General features: G+C 48.0%; 8 protein-coding genes across 8 annotated transcripts; 4 read left to right on the forward strand and 4 right to left on the reverse strand.

The window, feature by feature from the left end:
• Window positions 1-481: 481 nt before the first annotated feature.
• Window positions 482-4,154, reverse strand: BJ212DRAFT_1389953 (chloride channel). The gene is made up of 18 exons (XM_041336967.1): window positions 3,781-4,154; window positions 3,704-3,729; window positions 3,477-3,644; window positions 3,225-3,430; window positions 3,016-3,168; window positions 2,853-2,967; window positions 2,709-2,800; window positions 2,576-2,653; window positions 2,418-2,525; window positions 2,137-2,354; window positions 1,908-2,081; window positions 1,678-1,858; window positions 1,476-1,599; window positions 1,359-1,424; window positions 1,195-1,302; window positions 950-1,146; window positions 836-900; window positions 482-778 (listed from the first exon to the last, which is right to left on the reverse strand). Exons 1-18 carry the CDS (start codon window positions 3,852-3,854, stop codon window positions 568-570), a joined length of 2,364 nt encoding a protein of 787 aa, XP_041187665.1. The 5' UTR covers window positions 3,855-4,154; the 3' UTR covers window positions 482-567.
• Window positions 4,155-4,456: 302 nt separating this feature from the next.
• BJ212DRAFT_1282996 (uncharacterized protein) lies at window positions 4,457-5,565 on the forward strand (the record flags this gene model as incomplete). The annotated part of the gene is made up of 3 exons (XM_041331719.1): window positions 4,457-5,006; window positions 5,062-5,118; window positions 5,174-5,565. 3 exons carry the CDS (start codon window positions 4,457-4,459, stop codon window positions 5,563-5,565), a joined length of 999 nt encoding a protein of 332 aa, XP_041187666.1.
• A 382-nt stretch (window positions 5,566-5,947) lies between these two features.
• On the forward strand, window positions 5,948-6,495 carry BJ212DRAFT_794208 (uncharacterized protein). Its single transcript, XM_041344085.1, has one exon. It carries the CDS (start codon window positions 6,083-6,085, stop codon window positions 6,395-6,397), a length of 315 nt encoding a protein of 104 aa, XP_041187667.1. The 5' UTR covers window positions 5,948-6,082; the 3' UTR covers window positions 6,398-6,495.
• Window positions 6,496-6,835: 340 nt separating this feature from the next.
• Window positions 6,836-7,698, reverse strand: BJ212DRAFT_1486065 (uncharacterized protein; the record flags this gene model as incomplete). Its single annotated transcript, XM_041341071.1, has 2 exons — window positions 6,836-7,467; window positions 7,521-7,698. The coding sequence occupies 2 exons, from the start codon at window positions 7,696-7,698 to the stop codon at window positions 6,836-6,838; spliced, it is 810 nt and encodes a 269-aa protein (XP_041187668.1).
• Window positions 7,699-9,873: 2,175 nt separating this feature from the next.
• BJ212DRAFT_794282 (Metallo-dependent phosphatase-like protein) lies at window positions 9,874-11,646 on the forward strand. The gene is made up of 8 exons (XM_041344086.1): window positions 9,874-10,123; window positions 10,177-10,247; window positions 10,302-10,426; window positions 10,485-10,614; window positions 10,671-10,727; window positions 10,775-10,856; window positions 10,956-11,247; window positions 11,332-11,646. The coding sequence occupies exons 1-8, from the start codon at window positions 9,957-9,959 to the stop codon at window positions 11,350-11,352; spliced, it is 945 nt and encodes a 314-aa protein (XP_041187669.1). The 5' UTR covers window positions 9,874-9,956; the 3' UTR covers window positions 11,353-11,646.
• Window position 11,647: 1 nt separating this feature from the next.
• Window positions 11,648-13,337, reverse strand: BJ212DRAFT_794286 (CRAL/TRIO domain-containing protein). The gene is made up of 7 exons (XM_041344087.1): window positions 13,112-13,337; window positions 13,036-13,058; window positions 12,641-12,976; window positions 12,525-12,591; window positions 12,409-12,460; window positions 12,270-12,361; window positions 11,648-12,216 (listed from the first exon to the last, which is right to left on the reverse strand). Exons 1-7 carry the CDS (start codon window positions 13,302-13,304, stop codon window positions 11,795-11,797), a joined length of 1,185 nt encoding a protein of 394 aa, XP_041187670.1. The 5' UTR covers window positions 13,305-13,337; the 3' UTR covers window positions 11,648-11,794.
• A 2,282-nt stretch (window positions 13,338-15,619) lies between these two features.
• BJ212DRAFT_1389983 (SET domain-containing protein) lies at window positions 15,620-17,991 on the reverse strand. Its single transcript, XM_041336968.1, has 9 exons — window positions 17,800-17,991; window positions 17,548-17,738; window positions 17,418-17,458; window positions 17,274-17,335; window positions 16,870-17,217; window positions 16,723-16,794; window positions 16,457-16,674; window positions 16,203-16,404; window positions 15,620-16,138 (listed from the first exon to the last, which is right to left on the reverse strand). The coding sequence occupies exons 1-9, from the start codon at window positions 17,914-17,916 to the stop codon at window positions 15,917-15,919; spliced, it is 1,473 nt and encodes a 490-aa protein (XP_041187671.1). The 5' UTR covers window positions 17,917-17,991; the 3' UTR covers window positions 15,620-15,916.
• On the forward strand, window positions 17,992-20,232 carry BJ212DRAFT_1389989 (uncharacterized protein). The gene is made up of 6 exons (XM_041336969.1): window positions 17,992-18,154; window positions 18,218-18,515; window positions 18,564-18,931; window positions 18,986-19,067; window positions 19,194-19,642; window positions 19,699-20,232. Exons 1-6 carry the CDS (start codon window positions 18,124-18,126, stop codon window positions 19,821-19,823), a joined length of 1,353 nt encoding a protein of 450 aa, XP_041187672.1. The 5' UTR covers window positions 17,992-18,123; the 3' UTR covers window positions 19,824-20,232.
• Window positions 20,233-22,757: the final 2,525 nt, after the last annotated feature.

Below are 22,757 nucleotides of genomic sequence, written 5' to 3' on the forward strand. Positions count from 1 at the left end.
TATCCCACGTAAATTCGAGTTATGAGACCACACATAGAATGAGGTCTGCGCGGGAGCTTAGTTTCGTACCTCATCTTTCGTGCTTCGTACGTGGCATTATTCGTAAGGTTCACGACCACTCGCTTCATGTTCAGCATGTTTCTGCTATCGCTAGAACAGAACCAACCAGATGCCAGTTATTATTCAAAACTTCACTCGACGGCAGAGTGGTGCCCAGGCCCTCACCCTGTAATTTTCTGCACAGATTCAGGTTCAGGACCATATCTCGGGTCGAAAATTTATGCCCAGAACTCCCATGTCGCTAGTCGTTGTACGTTCCTGCCTTTGAAGTATTTTATCGAGAATGCCTAGGCGGTATAATGAAGATGTGCCTTCACCACTTCCTTTTGGGAGGACCACCATGTTCTCGAGTCCGTCCCAACCGTGCAAGCGATGCATTTGAAGATGTTGGCACATACCGCCAAATTATCACACTAATCGATGCAATTTCACATAAGAGTTAGAGAAGCACGAGTTAGTACATGGACCATCTATTAGGATAGCAAGTAGAAAAAAAACACGGCAGCATCACTGACGTATCAAGCGTCTAAACCACTCCATGGAAGTTTCCCCAATCCCTACCGCCCAAATCCACATAACATCAAGAGCAGCCTCCAGTTCACCCGCATCCCAATGCAGATCCCCAATAGGTTGCTCTGTCGCGTTGAACCGCAGGACATCTTTAACGGTTACCAGGCCTTTCAACAAACCGTGTTCCTCGACAAGTATCACCCGGGGACTGTGCAAATAAGAGGTAAGGGCAGGGCATTGTTTGTGTAAGTCAAGTGGGTCGTACCCCATCCTCTTGAACAATTGCGTTACTATCTCCAGTGGTAGCCGCGGAGATACGGTAAGAGGTGTCTTTAGGACAAGTCAAAGGATGTCAAAGAGCTCGCGCGAAGTACAGTACCTGGTTCACCCAAGGCCAGAGTTTAAGCACATCGATAGTTGCACTTGTCTCTATAAACTCCGTCGCTATGTCTTCTTCAACACCAAGAGCTGATCCAGAAGTCATGTCTGATAAAACAAAGTCCTCTTGGTCGGAGACTTCTCTAGTAAACGCACAGGGCGTGCTTGGGGATATATCCCCCACGTTTTGGGCTTTGTCTAGGCTGTGTTAGATCACACGAGAGCCAAACGCTAGCAGACACATACCTAGTACGTAACGCAATTCAGTTCTGCCCATGTACCCAACAAGCGTTTGAGACGATTCGGAAGCAACTATCGGAAAACCTTTCACATTGGTAGACGCTAACAATCGCTCTGTAAAGCACTGATTAATAGTGTCTCCTAGCTAATGGTGATCTGTCAATACGTACCAACATCAGAGACAAGCATCCCAGATGCAAACAGAATATCAAGATCCTTCTTCATGACCTCCGAAACTTCATGAATGTAAGAATGACATGAATGTAGGTAGCAATCGAAACACTAACCTGAGACATTGAAGCCGTGATCCTCGTTCTCAAGGATCGGATAGCCATTGAATCGAATCGCCTCATCTGCAATGCCACGAGTACCAAGGAAGTCACCGATAGCCTTTGTTACCAGTATGACAATCTGGAGAGAATCAGTATCAAGGACTTGAATTTCGAGGGACCAACTTTCTTAATCGTAAAATTGGACTATCAGGCTCACCATAGTCGGTAAAATGTACGTCAATGCTCCAGTGAGCTCGAACATGATAACGACAACAGTCACAGTTATCCTCATAACTCCGCTAAGAGCTGCCGCGGCTCCAAGAAAGGCGTAAGTGCCCGGTGTGATACACGGTACATTTGGGTCGCAAACCGCAAAGATCCCTGAGTGAGGATAAGCACTATAGAGTTCTCGTAATTCTGTGATGAGAGCCAGTGATGTCCGCCTACCGATACATTGCCTTTACCATGATGCCAACCATCCGCCCAAAAGTTGCTCCAACAGCCATCGAAGGTACGAAGATACCTGCGGGGACCCTCGCCCCATAAGAAATCACGACAAATCCCATGCGTATGAATGTAGCGAGAAGGAGAGAGTTCGCCATGGGCCACTGAACAGTCATTCTTGCGGAAAAAGATGAGAAAAATGTAGGCCGAATGAGATCAGTACAGTACTTACTGGCATAAATTGTCGTAATCTCCGCCTCCTTCGCATTCACGAAAGAGAATTGACATCATCTCTGTCATGTCAATGCGCATGAAACGATTGAAGTAACCAATAGTCGCAGTGAGGGTCGCAAGAATAACAGCTTCTGCAACGCCGTGTGCTGCGAGGTGTTTTCGACGAAATGCAGCTACCTGCATGTTAAATTTGACAATAAACGCGCCGTAGAGTCCCTGGAATGACAAGCGACGTTGTCAACAATTTTGGGCGAAATTGGAGGGATTTAAAATTCTTACGCCAAATATTCCAAGTATGATAAAGAAGATAATCTCAAAGAAATGCCAATCACGGTTATATGTCACTTGGAATAACACAAGCTTTCCCGTTCTGAACGGATTCATCACCTGAAATAAGATATTCAAAATGGTAGGATGAGGCGAGGGAATCCACTGACGGATAACGTAAACGTCGCCACCAACGCGCACACGAAACTTCTCCACATCGTTTTGATGCGAAACATCTGGCTCATCTCCTGTTGAAAATACGGATTTAAATTCAGAAAACACCGTAGATATGGGTATTGGTACCTCAATAGAAAACAGAACACCACCGATTGGTGACCCAAAAGCAACTGCCACTCCTGCAGCACTGGCGGCAGTGATAATTTCACGCATTTTCCCTTGATTATTGAGAATGAAGACATATATATATGTGAAAGTGTTCAACCAAACCTTGACTTCGAGAAAACCGCTGGAACCAGCTGGCGACGATAGCTCCAATACAGCACGCAACATGCACCGAAGGGCCTTCCTTACCAACGGACAACCCAGAAGCAATCACCAAAGGCTATTTCTGGTCGATAATATTGTTCACGGGATTGCAAAGATAACTCACAAGCGTAAGGCTCTTGATGAAGAAGGTTGCATACCCGAGGAACCCTTGCATGATGAAGCCCGTGAGAATGCATTTGATTTCTGAAATGCCAGATCCAGCAGCATATTTCGCCATGCTACGAACAAGATGAGCCGCTACAAACGAAAATATAGCCTGCCGATAGACATAGACTTTGTCAAGGTCAAAATATTAAGATAGAGAGGACTTACCGCGAATATAACATAGATCAACCATCGTGCTGGAGGCGCCGTACTCCACAGACGCCATGAAGGACAAAACTCCTCATCACTTTCAACTTCCCAGCAGCAAAATTGGGAGTTTAACCACCATCCGTCCGTACAGTATCCCATTTTGATGTCCGAGAGCCATTCCGTGACAATTGAAATGAAAGCAGCATTCGCGCCAATGAAGATACCTGGCACATTGTCGGTCAAGGAATTATGGTAATGGGCAATCCTTACCAACTAAACTTATCACAAGCCAGGGTTCTCCAGCTCTCAGAAACCTCCAGAGCTGAGCCCACACCCATGTAGGTGTGATCTCACCGCGAGGACCGCGGTAGGCCGCCTTTGCTGCCTTTGCATTGCGTATGCGTCTGTTCCGTTCTACTATCGAATCTTGAATCCAATCTGGCGGTGTGACACGTGTGGTCAGTCAACAGGCGCGGTAAAGTTCCAAATGTATGTACCAATGGTCGTGAAATCCTCATAACGTCTTTCCAGTTCTCAGCACAGATGATGCGCGTGAGTAACATCCATCACTCACCGAATTTGCTCTATCTCTTCCTCATAATCTCTGTTGTCGAGCTGCCTTCCATACTGCGCGCCAATTCGCGTCATGAAACCTGACAAGTCCTGTAAATAACACTTCGGTGTGAGTAGGATAGTGACGATTATGTCAGCACTCCAGATTCAGGCGGACGGCCGGACAGACGGGGTTTGCCTCTAAATTTGTATCGGGCACCCTGCAGCGGCGAAATACGTTACTACTTAATCTACACCGCTTTGCAATTGAGAGTTTGCACTGAGCGTATCAGTAAATCGTGCCTCGATTTTTTGAAGCTGACCCCTGGGCTGTGCATGTGAATGATGACGGTCAGTGTCGACCGCAAGATTCAAATGAAAGACCAATTGAACGGGATGAGTACGGTTTTTGTTATGAACTTTGGTAGTTTTCGGTGGTAATTTAATATTGCAATCATTGAATCAAGACGTATCAGTCACTAGCCGACTTGGTATCGTTTCGTCTCAATAGTCGCATTTGAGTCCAGCGATGAACGTTAGCATTCATGCACACCGTACTTAGCACACTCGAGCTCAGGCTGTTGGTGCGCAAGGAGACCTGTGGGTTAGTAGCTTACTAATACAAGCATGACTAAGATTGGTTGTAGTTTAGACGATCGACTATGAGCTCGAGGTTGCACAAACCTTCACCAAGAACCATGTCTACCACAAACGAAGTTAAGGTCCCCTTCTTCAAGAAGGGAAAATCTCGACCAACAACCTCTCGAAAACGATCGGCTTCTCCGCCTCCCCGTGTATTAGCGCCGATACCGTCTTCATCCAAGTCTGAGGTGGTTCTTCCTTCCCGTAAAGCAACTGGCAATCTTCTGAGCGCTGGCACGAAACGTACGGCTGCGCAACGAAGGGAAGATGAAATGGACGATCCAGACTTTGTGGAACGTGATGGTCCTGCTGTAAAATGGACGGCAGCCGGCTCACACACCAACGCAGCACTTGAGATACTAGCTGGTGACGAAGCTGCAGAGCTACTTGCAAAACGTCAGAAGAAAGAGAAAGCGGACAGAGGCGAAGAGGAAGAGGAAATACCTGATGATGGGCTGTATAGGGGCCAGAATGCTTATCGAAGCCACCTGAAGAAAAGTCAGGAAGTACCCAAAGCCATGCGTGTTGGTCCTCAGCGAGGCACCAGCACCATTCGTACCGTAACCATTGTTGATTATCAGCCTGATGTTTGCAAAGACTACAAAGGTTCGTAAGTTTCTCCTCCGATGGATACGGATACTAAAACGATCATTCCAATCAGAAACGGGGTACTGTGGCTTTGGTGACACTTGCAAATTTTTGCACGACCGTGGCACATGTATGTTCGCATAGCCTTTACTCTTAAAGAAACTGAATACCATTACTTTGGACAGATCTCGCTGGTTGGCAATTGGATAAACTCGCTGAAACGCCACGGAAACAAGTCGAGGATGTGTCAGACTCCGATTCTGACAACGAGGACATACCATTTGCTTGTCTCATCTGCCGCAAACCTTATACAGATCCAGTGGCCACGCGGTGCGGGCATTATTATTGTTTGGCTTGTGCAATCAAGCGCTATGCCAAAACTCCAAAATGCTTGGCATGCGGTGCCCCCACGGGTGGAATATTCAATCGTGCCGACAAAATCATAAACAAATTGAACAAGAAACGCGCAGAAAAAGACGATGATCACGTCGAGGATGACAGTCCCGGGGTCGAAATCGAGGGCTTAGTGGATAACGGAAGCAGAGACAGTGACTCAGGTGACGATGATAATGATTGAAATCTATATCAATGCATTGATTATTCATACGCGCATCGGCGTGCGACACATCTGTGAGTTTACTACTAGAAGTGTCATTCATATTTTCTCTTCCGCCAAGGTGGGCCCCTATCACTTGTGGTTCCCTCCTACGTAAACTTCTGAGGTAAACATCTCTTGTGTGGCTCGTCCACCAGAGTCTTCTGCTGAGCTATTTCGCTTGGTTTCCAATTGTGAAGCTTTCGAATACGGCCATATCACGTCGTAAGTACGAAGTGAGGGGCTGGTGGGGCTGCTCTCACCGACGTACTACCAGCGTTTGAACGGACACCCCATTTGATATCATTGAACTTACTTGTTCCTTACAGGTCCCGGAAGCGGATCCGCAATTCGCGAGACAGTTCTTCGGAAAACAAACATGGCATGCGATTAATAGCATGACGTTGTTTCTTGCCTAGTTCTTCAAACAGACTTGTATGTGTGGGTAGTCCAATCCGAGGACCTCGGGGTAGCTTTCTGTATTTCGATTCGGTTGCAGATGTGCCATGCTGCGGTGCGATCGTTTCGGTTCCTGATAGCCCTGTGGGATATCGTCCTATCATATGATCGGATAGGCACGGCGATTGCAAAGAGCTCCCTCGGCGCCAACTCCAAAACGGCTGCCTCTCTCCAAAAACTAGGTGACGTGACCAAGACTCGCCGGGCTCCCGCATCCAAGGCAGTCAATAAGGGAAAGCCTTTCATCAGTGCATTTGAACGGCTCCACGTCACTGACGCACCAGAAGAAAACCAGTGTGATCGATTGATCCATAAATGCACTAGTGATCAGCAGACTGTTTGGGTATCACGATGACTAGCTGTTTCTTAAATAAGGACATAGACAGTCAGAGATATGATCCAGACATGACGCTCAACTTTAGAATTCTAGACCTTGGGCCTATGAGATATATCGGTCACGAAATGTCACCGCGAGGGCCCTAGTCAGGAATATCATGCTCTCATCAGGTGCTAGGGGATCGATTCGAGAGTATTTGTGTGAGGGAACACTATGCGTCGCGTCATATTTAGCAACTGCGTACCAGTTACCGTAGGGCTACTGGAGGATCCTTCCGAGTCTAGTGCAGTAGTAAGAATACACATAAGTACAAGCACGCTCCAAGCATTGGACTGGGGGAAATTATATGACATGATAGTTAACGTAGCAGAGGTAATGTTCAAGTGCAGAATTAGGACATGCCCAGATGGTAAAGGTGGGGCTGAAAGAAGATAATCAAAAAGTCATTTTCCGGATCTATTTGTGCGACATCTCGTCGCATCCATTATCGATGTGGCGTTTAAGTGAGTCCGCGCGACTGAAATCTTTCCCACAGAAACGACATCGATGTAGGACGGGGGTTGTAGCATGCACGGTTTCATAGTGTCTCCTTCTGTCGTGCGAGCGAGTAAACGACCTCTCACAGAGCTCACAGGGAAAGCGATCTCCAATAAGTGCCGGGTTGGTGGAGGGGGATGCATGCGCAGAACGTGGCACAGTAGGGGATGTGCTACCCTGGGAGGTGTGCTGAGGATTGGGGGACATATGATAGTACGGTTCAATGGTGGAGCGGGAGCGCGGGTTCGATGGCATAGTATTGGAATACACCTGATACGTCTGTGATGGTGTTGGGATGAATTGCTGCGGTCCTGAATGAGTATGGAGAGTCTGAGGTTCGATATGCGGATGGGAGTTTATCGCATATTGGGGACTTGGCCCGGACGAGTGATGGTGTGAAGGGTAGTAAGTATCAGGCTGATTCACCGGAGCGGGAGGAGGAGCAGGAGGAGGAGGATAATATGGCCTGCGCATGTCCATAGCAGATGATGTCCCGTGCTGCGGGTGGTTAGAGAAAGGAGAGGGTTGTAATGGATTACTAGTGTGGTTCCCTGGTTGAAGAATGTTAACTACCAATAAAAGCGCCGTTCAATGATATCAATACCTATTATGCCATTGGACAAAGTACTGTCAAGTGGGTAACCCGATAATACCTGTGTTTGTTGGGGGTATGCGGAGGGGTGGCTCTTCGAGCTCGAAGAGGATTGTCGGGGATGGTGGGCAGAAACATGTGGTTGTTGTGTCTGATGACCGTTGTGGGAGTACGGATTTGGGTATTGCATCGTGCAAGGAGGTTTTGGTGGACTTCCCAGCTCTTCCACTTGTCGAGTCCTTATATACATTTTTGCAGTGAAAGTACTCGGGTGTCGCCTGTCATATCATATCAGGGTGACAACGTACCTTAATGAAGAGTAGATCGGTTACTAAATCATTACTTCTCAGAGCGTAATTCCGGTATGAAAGAGTTAAGGCTGCGTATGGCTCCGGCACCAAGAGATATTCGGTGGAAGATGCCAGATCAATTCTTGCAAGCAGCATCATGTGGGCGCGGAATGACCCAATCATGATTGTCATTCGTATGGTCCTGGATGACCATTAGCCGGGAGACTAAAATTCCGTCAGGTAGGGTTCAGTGAAGGTACTACCTCGGGAGCGGGTGGTGCAATAGAAGGAACAATGGAAAAAATTAGAACAGACAAGATTGGACAGATACGGGGTCTCACCGAAGAAAGCTGTGTGCTGAGCTCAGAATGAGAACTCCTCCATTTGTAGTGAACGGCAGGTTTGCAGAAGATCGCCGTAGGGAGATCACGAGGCTAGAGAGTTTGCGGAGTGTGAGACTCTGTGAGTTCCTGGACAGTCGACTGATCGAGTCGGATCTGCCGTGTTCTCGTAAGACATATATATCAGTACTTGGCAACCCTTGTGCAGCAACTTGTCGTGGACATGCTACTTTCATCTAACGCTAAGCGGAAAGATCCATTATATATGAGCAGATCACGGTGACCCTTAGGTGTATTGAATGGTATTGATGTCAGGGGGGGCTATACATGGAGACAGACAAGTCATGAAAAGAAGCGACTAAGTTGGCTCAGCTGGCCTGTTACCATACCTTTTGTTGTTAGTACTTACTAGACCCTGTTGGAACGTTAGCCGGGAAATCCCAGCCAATTGAGAATGCCTCGTGAAAAAGGTGTCCAATCAGCGTTCTCGTCGGGATCTTGGATTGGTTAGCAGCTGTGCTGGAATGATTACGCCTAGGACCATGGCATCCCGAACAATGTCGCCCGAAGATCGAATCTAATGTGAGAAGTATATTGCACGTTGACAAAACGCCGGTACAAGAGCTTGCGGATTTCCACAACGTCGAGAGTGACGTTTACACTCAGCTAGCAGGAAGATGATGGATGACCACACGAGACAAAACTCGCGTCAGGTCACTATAAAGGGGATGGAACTCCTCAGTGAGCGCCCGATTCAATCTCCAGTGCAGCGTTACCATGAAAAAGAAGACTGACTCAACAGCGACAGTGAGAGTAGACAGATACGACATTCCGATACCAGTGTCTTCCTACAAATGAAGAATCGCACTTTCCACGTGTTCTTGTCCTCGGGAAGGCGTCTTCCTTTTCGGCACCGACGGTAGCCCAAAATATTGCGAGGCAATTGTTTGGGCGATTTGTCGACTGCCATCGGCGTGATAATGAATTACTCGGAGCCAAGAAGCTTGTCTGTCCTCAACAAGTCATATTGCACCAATGAGATACCGTGGGTCTATCTCCTCGGATAGAGCCATCGGTGAATCACCATTCGGTTTCAACATTGAAACGCTGCACAACTAAGCTCCCCATCAGTGCATATGACTTGAAGAAGTCGACGAAAATAAAATAAAAATGCACAATTTCGGAGTATGGCTTGACAGTGGAGCTACTAGTGTACTCCCCGCAGCGTGCCTCCCCGGCAAGCGCCAATCCACTGGAATGGTAAGTATTCATTACACACGCGAAAGCCTCGAGGATGAGATCAGGAGACCCTCAGTCTGAGTTTTGAACCTGGTGAGACAATTTCAAGGGAATATGCCGTTTAGCCGAAGCCCTTTCCACCAATCAGAGCGCTCATTTCAGGATCGCCCAAGCTTGAAACGCCAACGTAAAAATGGGTTTGTGGCTTGTGCAGATTGAATTCGGAGCCAGGCACGATGAGAGAAAATTTCCGTCCTTCCAGGCCTGACCGCTCCCAAACTTAACCTTACCCATGATACTGAGTAGTGACACGGGTCTCAACTTCTTCAGAGCGCCAAGGAGCACGACCGATTTGATAGTCGAAACTTTGTTTGAGCTGCATAAGTGCATGCAATTTTTGGCCTTCAAATAATGCTGTTTGGTTGCACCAAGTATGGCGACTTCGTCGAAGACCAATTCAATTGCACCAGCGCTGAAAGGCGTACCCAAACACGAACAAAGGAATGGATCTGTGACTCGTGACTAACCTTGAGCTTCCTGCAGATTCCAAATCACTCGGAGCACGAGACCGCTGAATTATGGCCCCCTTCGATCTCGACGCGTGTATACAGCAACTACTCCGCAAACAGCTTTTACATGAGGCCCTTTTACGCGAAATTTGTGCAAAAACGAAAGAGGTTCTCATGAGGGAATCCAATGTGGTGCATGTCAGTGCTCCAGTAACTGTCGTTGGAGACATACACGGGTGAGTGGCTCGTGGATTTAATCACTGTATGACATTTCATCATGAAACTCAAGTCAGTTCTACGACCTCATCGAAATCTTCCGCATAGGTGGCTACGCTCCCCACACCAATTATCTTTTCCTCGGTGAGTTCCTTTCTTCCTGTCAGAATAAACTTTCCTTTGCTCATAGTGCACCAGGAGATTACGTAGATCGTGGCCTGTTCAGCGTCGAGACCATATCACTCCTTACGTGTCTTAAGCTGCGCTACCCGGACAGAGTCCAGTTAATTCGCGGCAACCATGAATCAAGGGCTGTAACACAAGTCAGCCATCAATCCATGATGTTTATGGAGCTCCCTTATCGCTCAATGTTTAACTTAGACTTATGGGTTTTATACGGAATGTGTGCGGAAATACGGTTCGTCACATGTATGGACGTATTTCACAGACATGTTCGACTTCTTGACCCTGTCTGTGGTAATCGATGATCGGATATTCTGTGTTCATGGAGGTCATCAGTGATCTATTACTTCACAATGACACGATCTGATGAATTCCTCGTCTCAGGTCTTTCGCCGTCTATCCACTCCGTAGATCAAATCAAAGTTGTAGATCGTTTTCGAGGTATGTTACCTCCGGTTATCATTGCTCCCTGCCCTCACTTCATTCAGAAATTCCACACGAGGGTCCTATGGCTGATTTGGTATGGTCGGATCCGGATGCAGAAAAAGAAGACTTTGCAATATCTCCAAGGTCCGTGCCTACTCCAGCGTATCACCAGCGTTATTGACTAATGAGGCTTATCCTTGCTTGTATTGTATCTAATGTTTTAATTTGGAACGGATCATGTAGAGGTGCTGGCTACACGTTTGGATCAGGCGTCGTGCACAAGTTCTTGGAAACGAACAACATGTCGCATATTCTACGCGCACATCAACTCTGCATGGAAGGATATTCGTCACTGTTTGACAAACACCTTTCGACGGTCTGGTCGGCGCCTAACTATTGTTATCGTTGCGGCAATTCTGCAAGTATACTCGAGGTGGGTCCTGGCGAGAGCATGTATTTCAATGTGTTCGAAGCCGCCCCGGAGAACGATCGTGATGGTCCAAGTCAACAGGCTCCCCAAAATGTTGGTGGGAAGGTACGTTGCTATTCTTGTGGTCATCTCGCTCCGTATTTTCTTTGAATAGACCAATTTGCTCACACGAATGTTTGCTCCACCTAGCTGCCCGAGTACTTCCTCTAATATATCAACAAGCTACGTCAGAGCTCTTGATCATTCCTGATAGAAACCGAGTGTGCTGCCGGCGGCGGTTTTGGCGCCCAAGCTGTAGGAAGTAAATGTAAACCTGTATTGCGCGGACGACACTAGTACTAGTACGATGATACCCTACATGATGTGTCCAGGATCGCGCTATTAATCTGGTGGATGGCCTCTTCTGAGTGCCAGAATGCAGGCCCGCTACGAAAGTAACAAGGGCTGAGCCTGACTGAGCTACGTAGCATCATGTTGGCTGGAGAAGCGAGGGATCACTCCGCCGATTGAGAACCATGAATGATTAATTAATATCGATTGCATGCAAGGCAAGTTATGTAAACACCTCGGCACTTCTTGACTGCGTAGCATGGCACCAGCACCGCCGAAATGATATTCCGGTTCATCGATTTCATCATACAGGCTAGCTTAGTCATGGCAAGGTGCTACCAGAGGGTAGACCTACCCCCAGCATCCATCGTGCTACTCTCCTGACTTTCTTCCGCGTGAGACCAACTATGATAAGAAAATAGAGCAGTATGATGATGCGTTTACCCCATCTTCTCCACCAGAGAACGGAGAGGGTCAACAACAGATCACGTTTTCGCCGGCGACCTTGTTGCACCATGTGCGGTCTTGAAAGGGAAGCGACTGTAGGATAACCGAAGAAGGGGTTGAGGGAGGATCGAGGGGGTATGGATACGGACGAAGGCTGCCGATGTAGGGTTTCAGGAAGCCCGATGCTGGGCGCCGGCATGCACCATTCACGTGAAGCAATAGAAGCGTAATTTCTCTGGTCGTCCGAATTTAATGGATCTTCAATGAGGTGGAGTGGCGAGAGTGCACCGCCATAATCTGACAAATGCACGGCTGCTAAGTGTGCAAGGCAACAAGATAGGGTGACTAACTAGATGGTAACGCTGACGCAGAACAGTATTGAAGAAGCTCCTCCCTGGAGGGAAAGAAGACTCGGGCAACCGCGGATTTAGGAAGTAGGGACCTAGGTTCTGGTCAAGCAGACCAAAAACGTGTCTGAAATAAACGCACTTCGCAAGGGACCAGGTCATTGCATACGTCCAAGAGTAATTGAGGAAGAATACTGACGCAAAATAAAATTGAGTTTCATCATCGCACATCGCACATTATTAGAGATGCATTGTTACCTGCACCAAGCATTCCAGGGTACCGGGGAACCACTTCTTTCATGAACCACGTTAAAATTTTAAAGTTCTGTCATGGAACTGAATAAAAGTTTGGGTCTAAAGGGGCATGGACATACAACCGACTGGATTGATAGACCTTCAAGGTCGATGACGAAAACACATTGTAGGGTTATTTCACGGTTTGCAAACTCGTTGTTAAGAGTATTGAGTAAGCGGAGATGAATACGCAGGCGGTCAAGGGAGATCAGCAACCCATCCATCATTGTTCGCTCGCAAGTCAACAATTCTGACAACTGGAGAAACACGAGGGGACGGCCAAGTGGATCGCAGATCGGCGGTGGAAGGCAATGAAGCAGTGCAGAAGGGAGAGCAAAGAGTCGCAACACGTTTAGACGCCAAACGAGTGTCGTGTGTATGGCCTCCAGTGCGAATGAACGAACGAATCTATGGTGCTACATGCCAGACTTTAGCGGAGACACTTGCTGTTGCAAGTGGTTAGCACTTTACCCACCCGTAAGAAACGGAAAATGGTCGCTGCACTTCATAGTCAACTTACAGTTTCACAGATCTGATGCTACAACAATTACCTGTATCCGAGATCCATTCCTTCGCCCATGTATGGTCCGCATCACTGAGCGCAAATTCTTGGACCACATGGGACAAGATCTCATCATTCAAGGTTGATTGGAGAGCACGTACATCTGCAAGGTTTGCTTTGTATTGATCAATAAGCATTTTGTGATTACCCTCCAGTACGGAGCGCGCAATACGATTGTTCATGGGCGCAGGAGCCTGAGTCACTTGAAGGTCACTAAGTTTAGTCGAAATGATACTAGACGTAATGACAGTGCTATACGTTTTCATTACGTAAGCATATGGTCGCAGAAAAGGCAATTAAGTTTCAAAGGCACGACCATCACCATATGTTCTCCCAATGGATTTAAGTACTGATCCAACTGCCTGCTTAATGCCCTAACATTGACACATGAGGGTATAAGCAGGTGAACATTGGGACATCGAGATTGGGTGCTCGTCGAATTCTAAGTTCTCCAGTTCTTGTTTAGGATAGATTTCACTCTGAAACGTATCTCCGGACCATTTGACTCGACGTTGATATTGTGACCGGCCTAGAAGCCCTTTGAAACCGAAAAATTCCTCGAGCTCTCAAGATCTCAGTTAAGCATAGCTCCATATGGTCTGCAGGTTGTTGGCATGCAGTAATGATAACTTAACCGCCACTTCATATCGTCGACTATCTTTGTAAGCACTGTTGAGTTAAATTGTTACTATAAATCAACTATAAATTATACTCTCTGTTTAACGTTGGCATGGTACCACCATACACCTGATTCTGATGAAGTTGGCTGGCAGTGACTTAAGTTTGCAGTGCAACACATTGCAAAGGTCAACATCAGCCGACAACCATCATTCAAGGCGACAGGGGCCACAGAGGTCACCGCGGAATGCTTGCGAAATACTCGGAATGATCAGTACTATCACTACTCTTACTATTTGCCTCTCGCCTGGCTGGTCCCGGTTTGACGCCATTGACTCGGATTCGCTAGGTTTTACTGCTATGTGCGGGGGGCCGAGTGGTAGCTGACAATTAGTGACGAGGGCGGAAGTACTCACGGACGTGTCACACCCGTAGAAATATCTAGCAGGCCTCACCTGGCACTGGCATTAAATACAACCTGTAGATATACATACGTCCCTCAATCCTGCACCCTCTTTTGCATTGCATTAATGGTGTGTGTTCTTTTGTCACTGCCGCTTGACTGTTCGATGGCTCACAGGAGTAACAAGAGCACAATGGGCGACAGGTCTTAAACAGCAACAGGAAAAAGTGAACGGATTGCAAATGTACTATGTGCCACCCTAGTGCTCCATTGCTCACTCGGCTCAAATCTGACCTAGCTTCTGATCCGCTGGGGTCTGGGAAAACGCCTCAAGGAAGTTACTGTGAAGCCCGAAGGATTGTATTTTAGGCGATGCGAGTCATTTCATCTGTTTATAATGATATCACTCATTCCTCTTGCCTTGTTTTGGGAAACCTTTTCTCTCGTCTCGTGCACCGCTCTCAGATTCTTCACCTACTTCACGCGTATCAATCCATCCGCTATGATCGTGCAACCACTACCCAAATTTCTTCTCGTTTGAATCAGTACACATGTCATCTTTCCGACGGTCCGCAGCAGGAGAAACGGGACCGGGAAATGCGTACCGCGATGGAAGACGTTTTACGCGTGGCACGCGTTGAAGGGAGCACAATGATTTCGGCAGGTAACGCAAACCAGTGTGCCGACAAGGAATCGAATTCAATCCAGTTTGGCTAGACGCTGAAGAAGCAGAGAAATGGTAGCAAAACCATGGGCATACTACTCTTAGGGGTCCTCGCGCCTTGTTGTGATTCCACTGATTCCTTCTTGCGATTAGATAATTCTCAAAGTAGTGCAATTGGAAGCCGTCCGTTTCGGACGTTAACATAAAGAACGATTAGACAAGGCGTAACATGGATGGGCGCCGTGTGGAGGTAAGGGATCTAGATAAGGCCGTCCATTTGCATGCTATATGGCCATGAGTAGCCATCAGATAATATCGTAAGATCCAACCAACGCTGACGCGACGCCAAGAAAAGGTAAGCCAAAGCTTACAGGAGTGTGATGAACCCCACTATCACAATACACGTGCGATCCCATCCTAATGTAAGCGTGAAGTCATCAAAAATGTTGGAAATTCGTGCGATAGTTACCCGTTCAACCGGAACCAACTCACGTCAGACGCGGGAGTACCTGGCATCACCGAGTATCACCGGTGGGCGTCAGCAGAACTGCGCCGTTGGGCTGCTAAGAAACTAGCGGGGCGATCAGCAATCGATAGGATAGTGCACAAAATTATGCTATCCGTTAGCACCTGCCAACCCGTCTGCCAGCATCTGTCAACTAACAAAACTGTTGGGATCAACAACATTGGAAGGGAAGACGCATATATATAGAGTTTATTTGCATCTTTCACATCTTGACGGCGTGCTGAATGGACCCGTTCAAAGGATGAACGTTGAACCTTACTAAAAGTATTTCTTTTGAACGTTATCCGAACAATACTATAGGACGTTCTGATCCCGGGAGGAGCCTCGTGCAGTTCCGGTTGCCAACTATAGGTTAGAATTTCGTGTGATGGGATGCAGCATTGTCCCTTTGGCCAGTTACACACCGATGTGATAGGTAAAAGTTGCTGTCGGAAGGTTAGCGAGAAGATCGATATACCAGTAGTGGCTACTTGACAAAGCTACTCGGTACTCTCCGTTCTTCTCCATTGCATATCGATAACAATCAGGGGGTCAATGAACAGGAGACGTGAATGGGTCGGTCCGTGCGCAGGCCTTCGTAGCGTCAATGCCTGGTCTTTTTTGTTTTTGCTCCACCTGTCGTACCCTCACTCGCAACACGCTTCTTGCCTTTAGATCCATTACTCCCGACGTCACTCAAAGCCGCATCCATGAGGCGCAGGGTTTCAAGTGCGCCTGCCAGAATTTGCTTCTCCCCGAGCCGTACTACGATGGCGTGTCTCTTGTTGAGCGTGAGCGATTGGATTGTAAGAAGCTTTGCGTCAGCCTAAAACAAGGAATAGTTTCCGTGTCACCGATCCCCGAGTAGAACAATGATTGGATGAACATACTTCAAGATCTGGTGATTGATAACTGGTCAAGCGCATCTCAAATATTCTTCGCAATAACGAAGAGACTTGGGAATCAAACTTGACTTTCGGTGGACGTCCTTTCTCCCGTGTCTTTTCCCATTCTTCTTGGGTAAGAAGTAGAAGTCTGATCAAAGATGTTAGTGCTGTAGGGAGAATTGGATCCACATCGATGATGAAAACACTAGATGGTGTGCTTGAGCATAAAAAGAAATAATAGCAAGCGAAGGCCATACTCATCGCCCCCTTCGTCGAGCCACCAGTCGATTCGTTGTCGATATGTCTCGCTATTAGATACATCACCACAAACAACGTTGACAACGAGGTCTGCTCGAATCTCCACGACGTCTTGTGGGTTTCCAAGCGCGCCCTTTAGATGGGGACAAGGCACAAGATCAACATGTCCGTAGCGCCGGAGCAGGTCTGAGTTGGGCAGGTCGCCATATGTATTGAACTTGAATGGATGTGAACCGACATAATCACTTAGTGCGGGCCAACTTACTATCTGTTCTCCAGCTTTGATGGGCTTCGTAGTGACCATGTGAAGATCGTGCTTCTCGTAGAAAAGTTTAGCCTGTGAAGAGCTGCATGAATGTTATGCAAGCGCAAAGAAAGACTGGGACAGAGATCCCATGTCCGTATGACTTACATTGACAGAGTCATATCGAGCATTCAGAATATCAGCCATAGGCACCATTGCAATATCTGATGTGTCCTCTATTTCCTCATCATCACTATCTCTGCCACTGCTCTCTTTGTCCACAGCTTCACCACTGTCTCCTGAACCGTCAACATCCATTGCGCTTCCGATGCTTGTGTCGGCCCGGGTGTCCTCGTTACCGTCTTCTTCTGAAACGTATCCGACATCCTGCTCAACTTCCCCTTCCCACCTCTCCACATTGAAGCTTCGAGATAGAATTCGACTACCTGCAATATGGTACCGATGAAGTGTGTACCATGTATCGATTTGATCAGAGGGGAAAAGGTCCGGTCGAGTCTAATTCGCTCGACATTTGAATCCGGGTAGGAAAAGAGAAAAAAAAATAGATCTACCTTGATCGCTGGAGCTAGCTTCTCGTGATAGTCGCGCTCAGCCTCATCCCGACCTATCTTGTCTAGATTTCACTACGTCAGCCAAGTGCGTCTGCTTTCATAAACGAGAATGCGACGAGAAATGTGAAAATTTTGACAACAGACCTACCACAGCCGTCCCTTGGAGTTCTCGTAGTTCTTCGTCACTCCAGAATATTGGGGTATTGAATATTCGTCGGGAGTGATGCTGTATATTGAGTTAAGAGAAAAAAGACAAGTGGTTGTTTGGAAAGACCCACCGAGATATGTAATCCACTTTCCTTGGTTTCCTTGAGCTTCCTCCCACATCATACAAAGAATCAGCCCAGCCCAACCCTTGTGCAATTTGTGCTTTCTCCATGCTTCAAAACCGAATGCAGAAGGAAGGGTCGAGGTCTGAGTTGAAAGTGTTAAGGCACGAGGAAGCGTGAAAACTGTATGGTTTTCCTGGGGGACATGTGAGTAACCAATTTGGAGTCTGGACGGAAATTTTTTGAAGGAGACGAACAGGTATATCCTGGAGTGCGACTGCACCACGTCCACTGCCAGGGAAATCGGTGATGCCCATCATCGAAGTATCCAAGACCCCACCATTGTATTGAAACCAAGTAACGAAATCATCCATGTCTGCTGTGATGGTACACCAGATGAGCTCAGCGCTACGCCGTCGGCGAATGTCATATGTACTTACTATAATTGGTAAGCTATGTATTAATTATTATAATATTGTCGATGACAGCGTATGACTGCGCCGCCACGACCTACTCCGCAACAGACTCTCATCCTATAAAACCGACCTCCAAGATCACATGTACAAACAGTTCTTACAACGATGACCCAGACAAACGAGGGCCAGCCTCGAGGTGAGTAACTTTGGTCATATGTCTGCGGCTATATCCAAATACTTAGAGAAACGGATACGCCAGATATAGCAAACCCTGCCTCATCATCACCGCCTTCAGATTCAGAGGACTCGCATCAGTTTCCTCCTTCACCGCCAGGAATACACGATAACCAACAATTTCCCCCGCCTGTCTTTGCATTAGCTCCTTCGCCATCCCAATCACCAGAAGCCGGTGAAATGATTACTCTTTCGCCTCAACCTCCTGTTATTACTCAGGCCGAAGTCACCCCGAGCCTCCCGCAGCGTCCTCTTGATGTCGATGTGGATCCACGCATCGCGAGCTTGCGCGCCATGTTCCCGGATTTTGACGACTCTCTACTGTGTGTAGACAGTGCTCTGTCAAGTAAAATATGCTGAATGACGTGCAGATCATCTGTACTTCAGAGTGTCAACGGTGACCAGGATCTGGCAATTGATACCTTGTTGGGGATGAGTGATCCCGATTATGTCTCTCAGCCGCTACCGCCACCGGAGCAGCGTGAGCCTGCTCAGACTGACCTAGACGAGCAACTCGCTCGACGTCTCATGCTCGAGGAAGAGCAAGCTGCGCAGAATCAGTGGCGCCCTCCGCAGCAGGAACAAGGACCCCAATATTATCAGTCTAGGCGGTCTGCTAGTCGAGACCGGGCAGGTGGAGATGAAACCGGAAGGTATACCAGTACGGCGCAGGCCGTTGCTCCACCGCAACGGGACACTATGGCAGAGTTCCAAGATGGTTTCAACAAGATAGCAGAAAGTATGTGCTTCCATCCTCGTATCATAGGCAGTAGCTGACTCCGGAAACCATTAGCTGGCAAGAAGACATTCTCTTCAATCGTTTCAAAAGTTAAAGCGAAGATCCAGGAATACGATCAGGGCCAGGGAACGTCCAGGTTCGCATCCCTTTGCTTTTGTCACCAGAGGTTATTCCATTAGATGATACCGCCACTTCTTGATATTCATTTCATCAATTTGGTCACCTCTATTTATGCGAAACATCTAATGGATCTTTGTTGCAGACAAGATACACAGCCTACGTGGGGTCAATCATCTCAACCTTCGTGGGGCGGTGGACAACCCACGCAGCCCCAATACCAGTCATCTTACCATGATCCCAATCTGCAACACCAGGAATCCTACTATGACCCCAATCCACCGGTCGACAATGGGGTTCGTGGAAGCGGGTGGCAATCCCCTCGTCCCGGTGGTGGCAACTCAAATCCAAGGACAAACTCTGTTCCTACTCTCGCCCCAAGCGCGACGTACGCTCCTCCGAACTTCGCCACTAAGCCTATACCGGACTCTACGTCCGTTGCAAGCAATAGCCCAACCTATGCAGGACCATCGACGTATTCCCCGCCGACCACAAGCATGGGCACGTCCCCTCCGCCTGAACTTGCCCGGCGGTCGGGTGACACCCCAAGGCCGCCGTCCACGGGCGTTGGTACCCAGGGCGGAATTGACGTCAGTCAGTCGTTTTCTTCCCTCCCGCTGCCTTGCGTCTCTAATTTCATCACACCTTAGCTAAATTTGGACTTCTGCCCAAACGACCTGTATCACTCCTTCGGGAACAACCCCCACCGACACACAGAGACGATAGTGACGATGAGTTGGAATACACGGAAAATCCGTTCGAGGAGAGGAGGTAATCAAGTGGCTATCATGGGGTAACGAATCGGAATCATCTGTGACTGCGACCGCTGATGAACTATAAATTACGGCCCATACTGTACTAAATAGCAGCTGCAATTTTTCACGTAAAGAGATATGTCTTGTCTGGTAATCGGTATCTACTTCTTTGACTGTTGGTTCTAACTGGTTAATAGCTCGCCGCAAAATGGAGAGAACACACTCGAGCTGTGAGGGTCACTACAGGTGCTGGAGTGGAGATGATGAGCGGTTACCCCGTCCAAAATTTGAACAACTCCTTTAAACCAGCGTGCTTCAGTGGGATGGGAAAAGGTATAATCATGCGTGGTCGACGGTACATTGACAAAGAACGGTACTTGTCCGTGAACAGGGTGGAAGCTAATTGGAAGCAATTACTATTAATGACAATCGATAAGGACGTGCTGTGACCGATAATGAAAGTGACCGGGGAAGTTGGGAATCGGAAGACGACGCCTCAACTGGTGCTCTCAATGATGATTCGAGTATACAATACGATATAGATGCCTAGGGATAGAAGTACCGTCAAAATATGAACGAAAAAGATCAGTATTGCCTGTTCTCTGAAATTCATGCAACTACAATATCTCTAGCGTCCTCACGTCCATCATATCACCAACAGAAGTCATGCTCTTGACCCGTGCCATGATCTTGTGATCTGATGCGATTCTCCACCATGCTGATAAGTGCGCCAAAGGGCCGTCGAAGGCGAATGATCAACCTCAACTCTCACGAATGAGATTCCGTATCAACTGACCCATCTTCTCCAAAATACATGCTGAGTGATTCATCTAATGCGAGCTCTGACAAGGACTCGACCGTAACCATACTCCGTATATCGTCTGAAAAGCCAGGCAGCTCGAGATTCTAAGGGCACATTTGTAACCTGGTATTGGTTACACCCAGGTTATTATATATAGAAACTGTACAGGGGTTTGGTTATATCTATGGTTATGAGCACCCTCCAGGGTCGCCTCAGGCGTGGGAACGGCCTTCCCTTCAGGGTTTTTTTTTCGTCTCCCCACGGTCCCTCACGGCCTTCCTGGACGGCCGCCCGCAGGTCCCCCCCCCCCCCCCCCCTTGGAGAAAATACGGCTTCGTGGCCTTCCAGGACGGCCGCCAATGGAGGGCAGTCCATTTTTCCCACGGCCCCCCCTTCCCACCAGGGTTTCAGTTCCCACGCTCCCCACGAGGAAACCCCCGGCTCGCGGCCTTCCAGGATGGCCTTCCAGGATGGCCGCCTGTGTGGGGGGGGGGCCGTCCATCTTCCCCATGGCCCCTCAGATTTTGGTTCCCCCATGCTCCAGGGGAGGAAACACCAGCTTGCGGCCTTCCAGGACGGCCGCCCATGGGGGGGGGGGGGGGGCTGTCCATCTTCCCCTTGGCCCTTCTCGGACTGACTCCCTTTCTGACTGTCTGAGACTGTCACCCACATGGCATGAAGGTCGAAATCCGCCAGACTGCCACTTCCACCCCCATGCCTCTCGAATGGGCGCTCATTGAAAAAATGACCCCCAGTCGCGGCGGCACTCTGGGACTGCCGTGGATGAGATAAAATGAATGTCCCCCCCACTTCTGTTGTAAAAACGACCCTGGCCCACCATGTGTGGCAGTCCAAGAATGCCGTGGCACATGAAGCCAAACACGAATGAGAGCGCGAAAAAAATGACCCTTCCCCCCCACATGGTGGTGGTCTGGGACTGCCGTGGTGCAAAGCCAGTTGAGATGAATGAAATGAGCATCCACCTGCTTCTGTGACGAAAAGGCCCTGCCCCCATGGCGGCAGTCCAAGACTGCTGCAGCAAGTAAACCTGAGAGATGGATTTCAAACGACCGTGTGGCATATTGCTTTGCATACAAAATCGACCCTGCTCCCATGCAGCCATGGGACTCTGAGACTGCCATGGTGCCAAAGGAGGCGAGTTAAATAAAATAAAACGACCCTGCCCCACTATGGCAGTGCAGTCCAAGACTGCCATGCTAAGAGTTGAATTTCAATCCAGTGCATGGCATATTGCTTTGCATGGAAATTCGACCCTGCCCCCCCGCAGTAGCACTCTAGGACTGCCATGGCGTGTGAAGCCACAATAATGGCAATGGTGAAAAGGTAGTGTGACGTTAACGCTGTCTTCTTACTTGAGGGTCTTATATGAGTCGAGGTCAAGACTGAGGTGCTGGCTCCTCGAGTTCACGGTCAACGGATTTTCTACTTCTCGGTTGATGACGTGTTGTTTGTGGGTGGCCGAAGGGTAATGAATTACTTCTCTGCTCGATCACTTCTTGAGAAGTGAAGGAGTAGGGTATTTCGTCAGGTTAATGGAAACTCACTAATACGATGGTTTTCTGATGCAATCTCGAGGCCTTCACTTCCTTTGTAATCTCACACTGTTGAGACAGAAAGAGGGAGAACTCCTGCACTTCAAATCTTATGAATCTCACGGTGAAGAGGGAAAAACTTATTGATCATGTCCTCATATACATTTTAGAAACCATCCTTACTAAGCAATGACTCATCACTGGATTGGTAAGAATATGCTTACAAACCAAGCCTTTTGGTGTGCTGCATGACAAAACATGATAAGTCATGGAAAAATCCTTACAGATCAGAATATCACCAGTCACATGTCGTGCTTACAAACATATCTGAGTGGTTCACTGATGTAATCAAGTGGCTGAAACTATAAATGCAAGTTAATGGGAAACAGATGACTAAGCTTATGAGTGAGAAATATATCCTCACACACTCTCCTAATCATCTCCTTAGGGTTAGAGTTAGGGTTAGGGTTAGAGGGTTAGAGTTAGGTTAGGGTTAGAGTTAGGGTTAGAGTTAGGGTTAGAGTTAGGGTTAGAGTTAGGTTAGAGTTAGGGTTAGAGTTAGGGTTAGAGTTAGGGTTAGAGTTAGAGGTTAGGGTTAG

The sequence above is a fragment of the Suillus subaureus genome (genome assembly GCF_016647635.1).
Source record: "Suillus subaureus strain MN1 chromosome Unknown BJ212scaffold_48, whole genome shotgun sequence".
NCBI lineage: Eukaryota > Fungi > Basidiomycota > Agaricomycetes > Boletales > Suillaceae > Suillus > Suillus subaureus.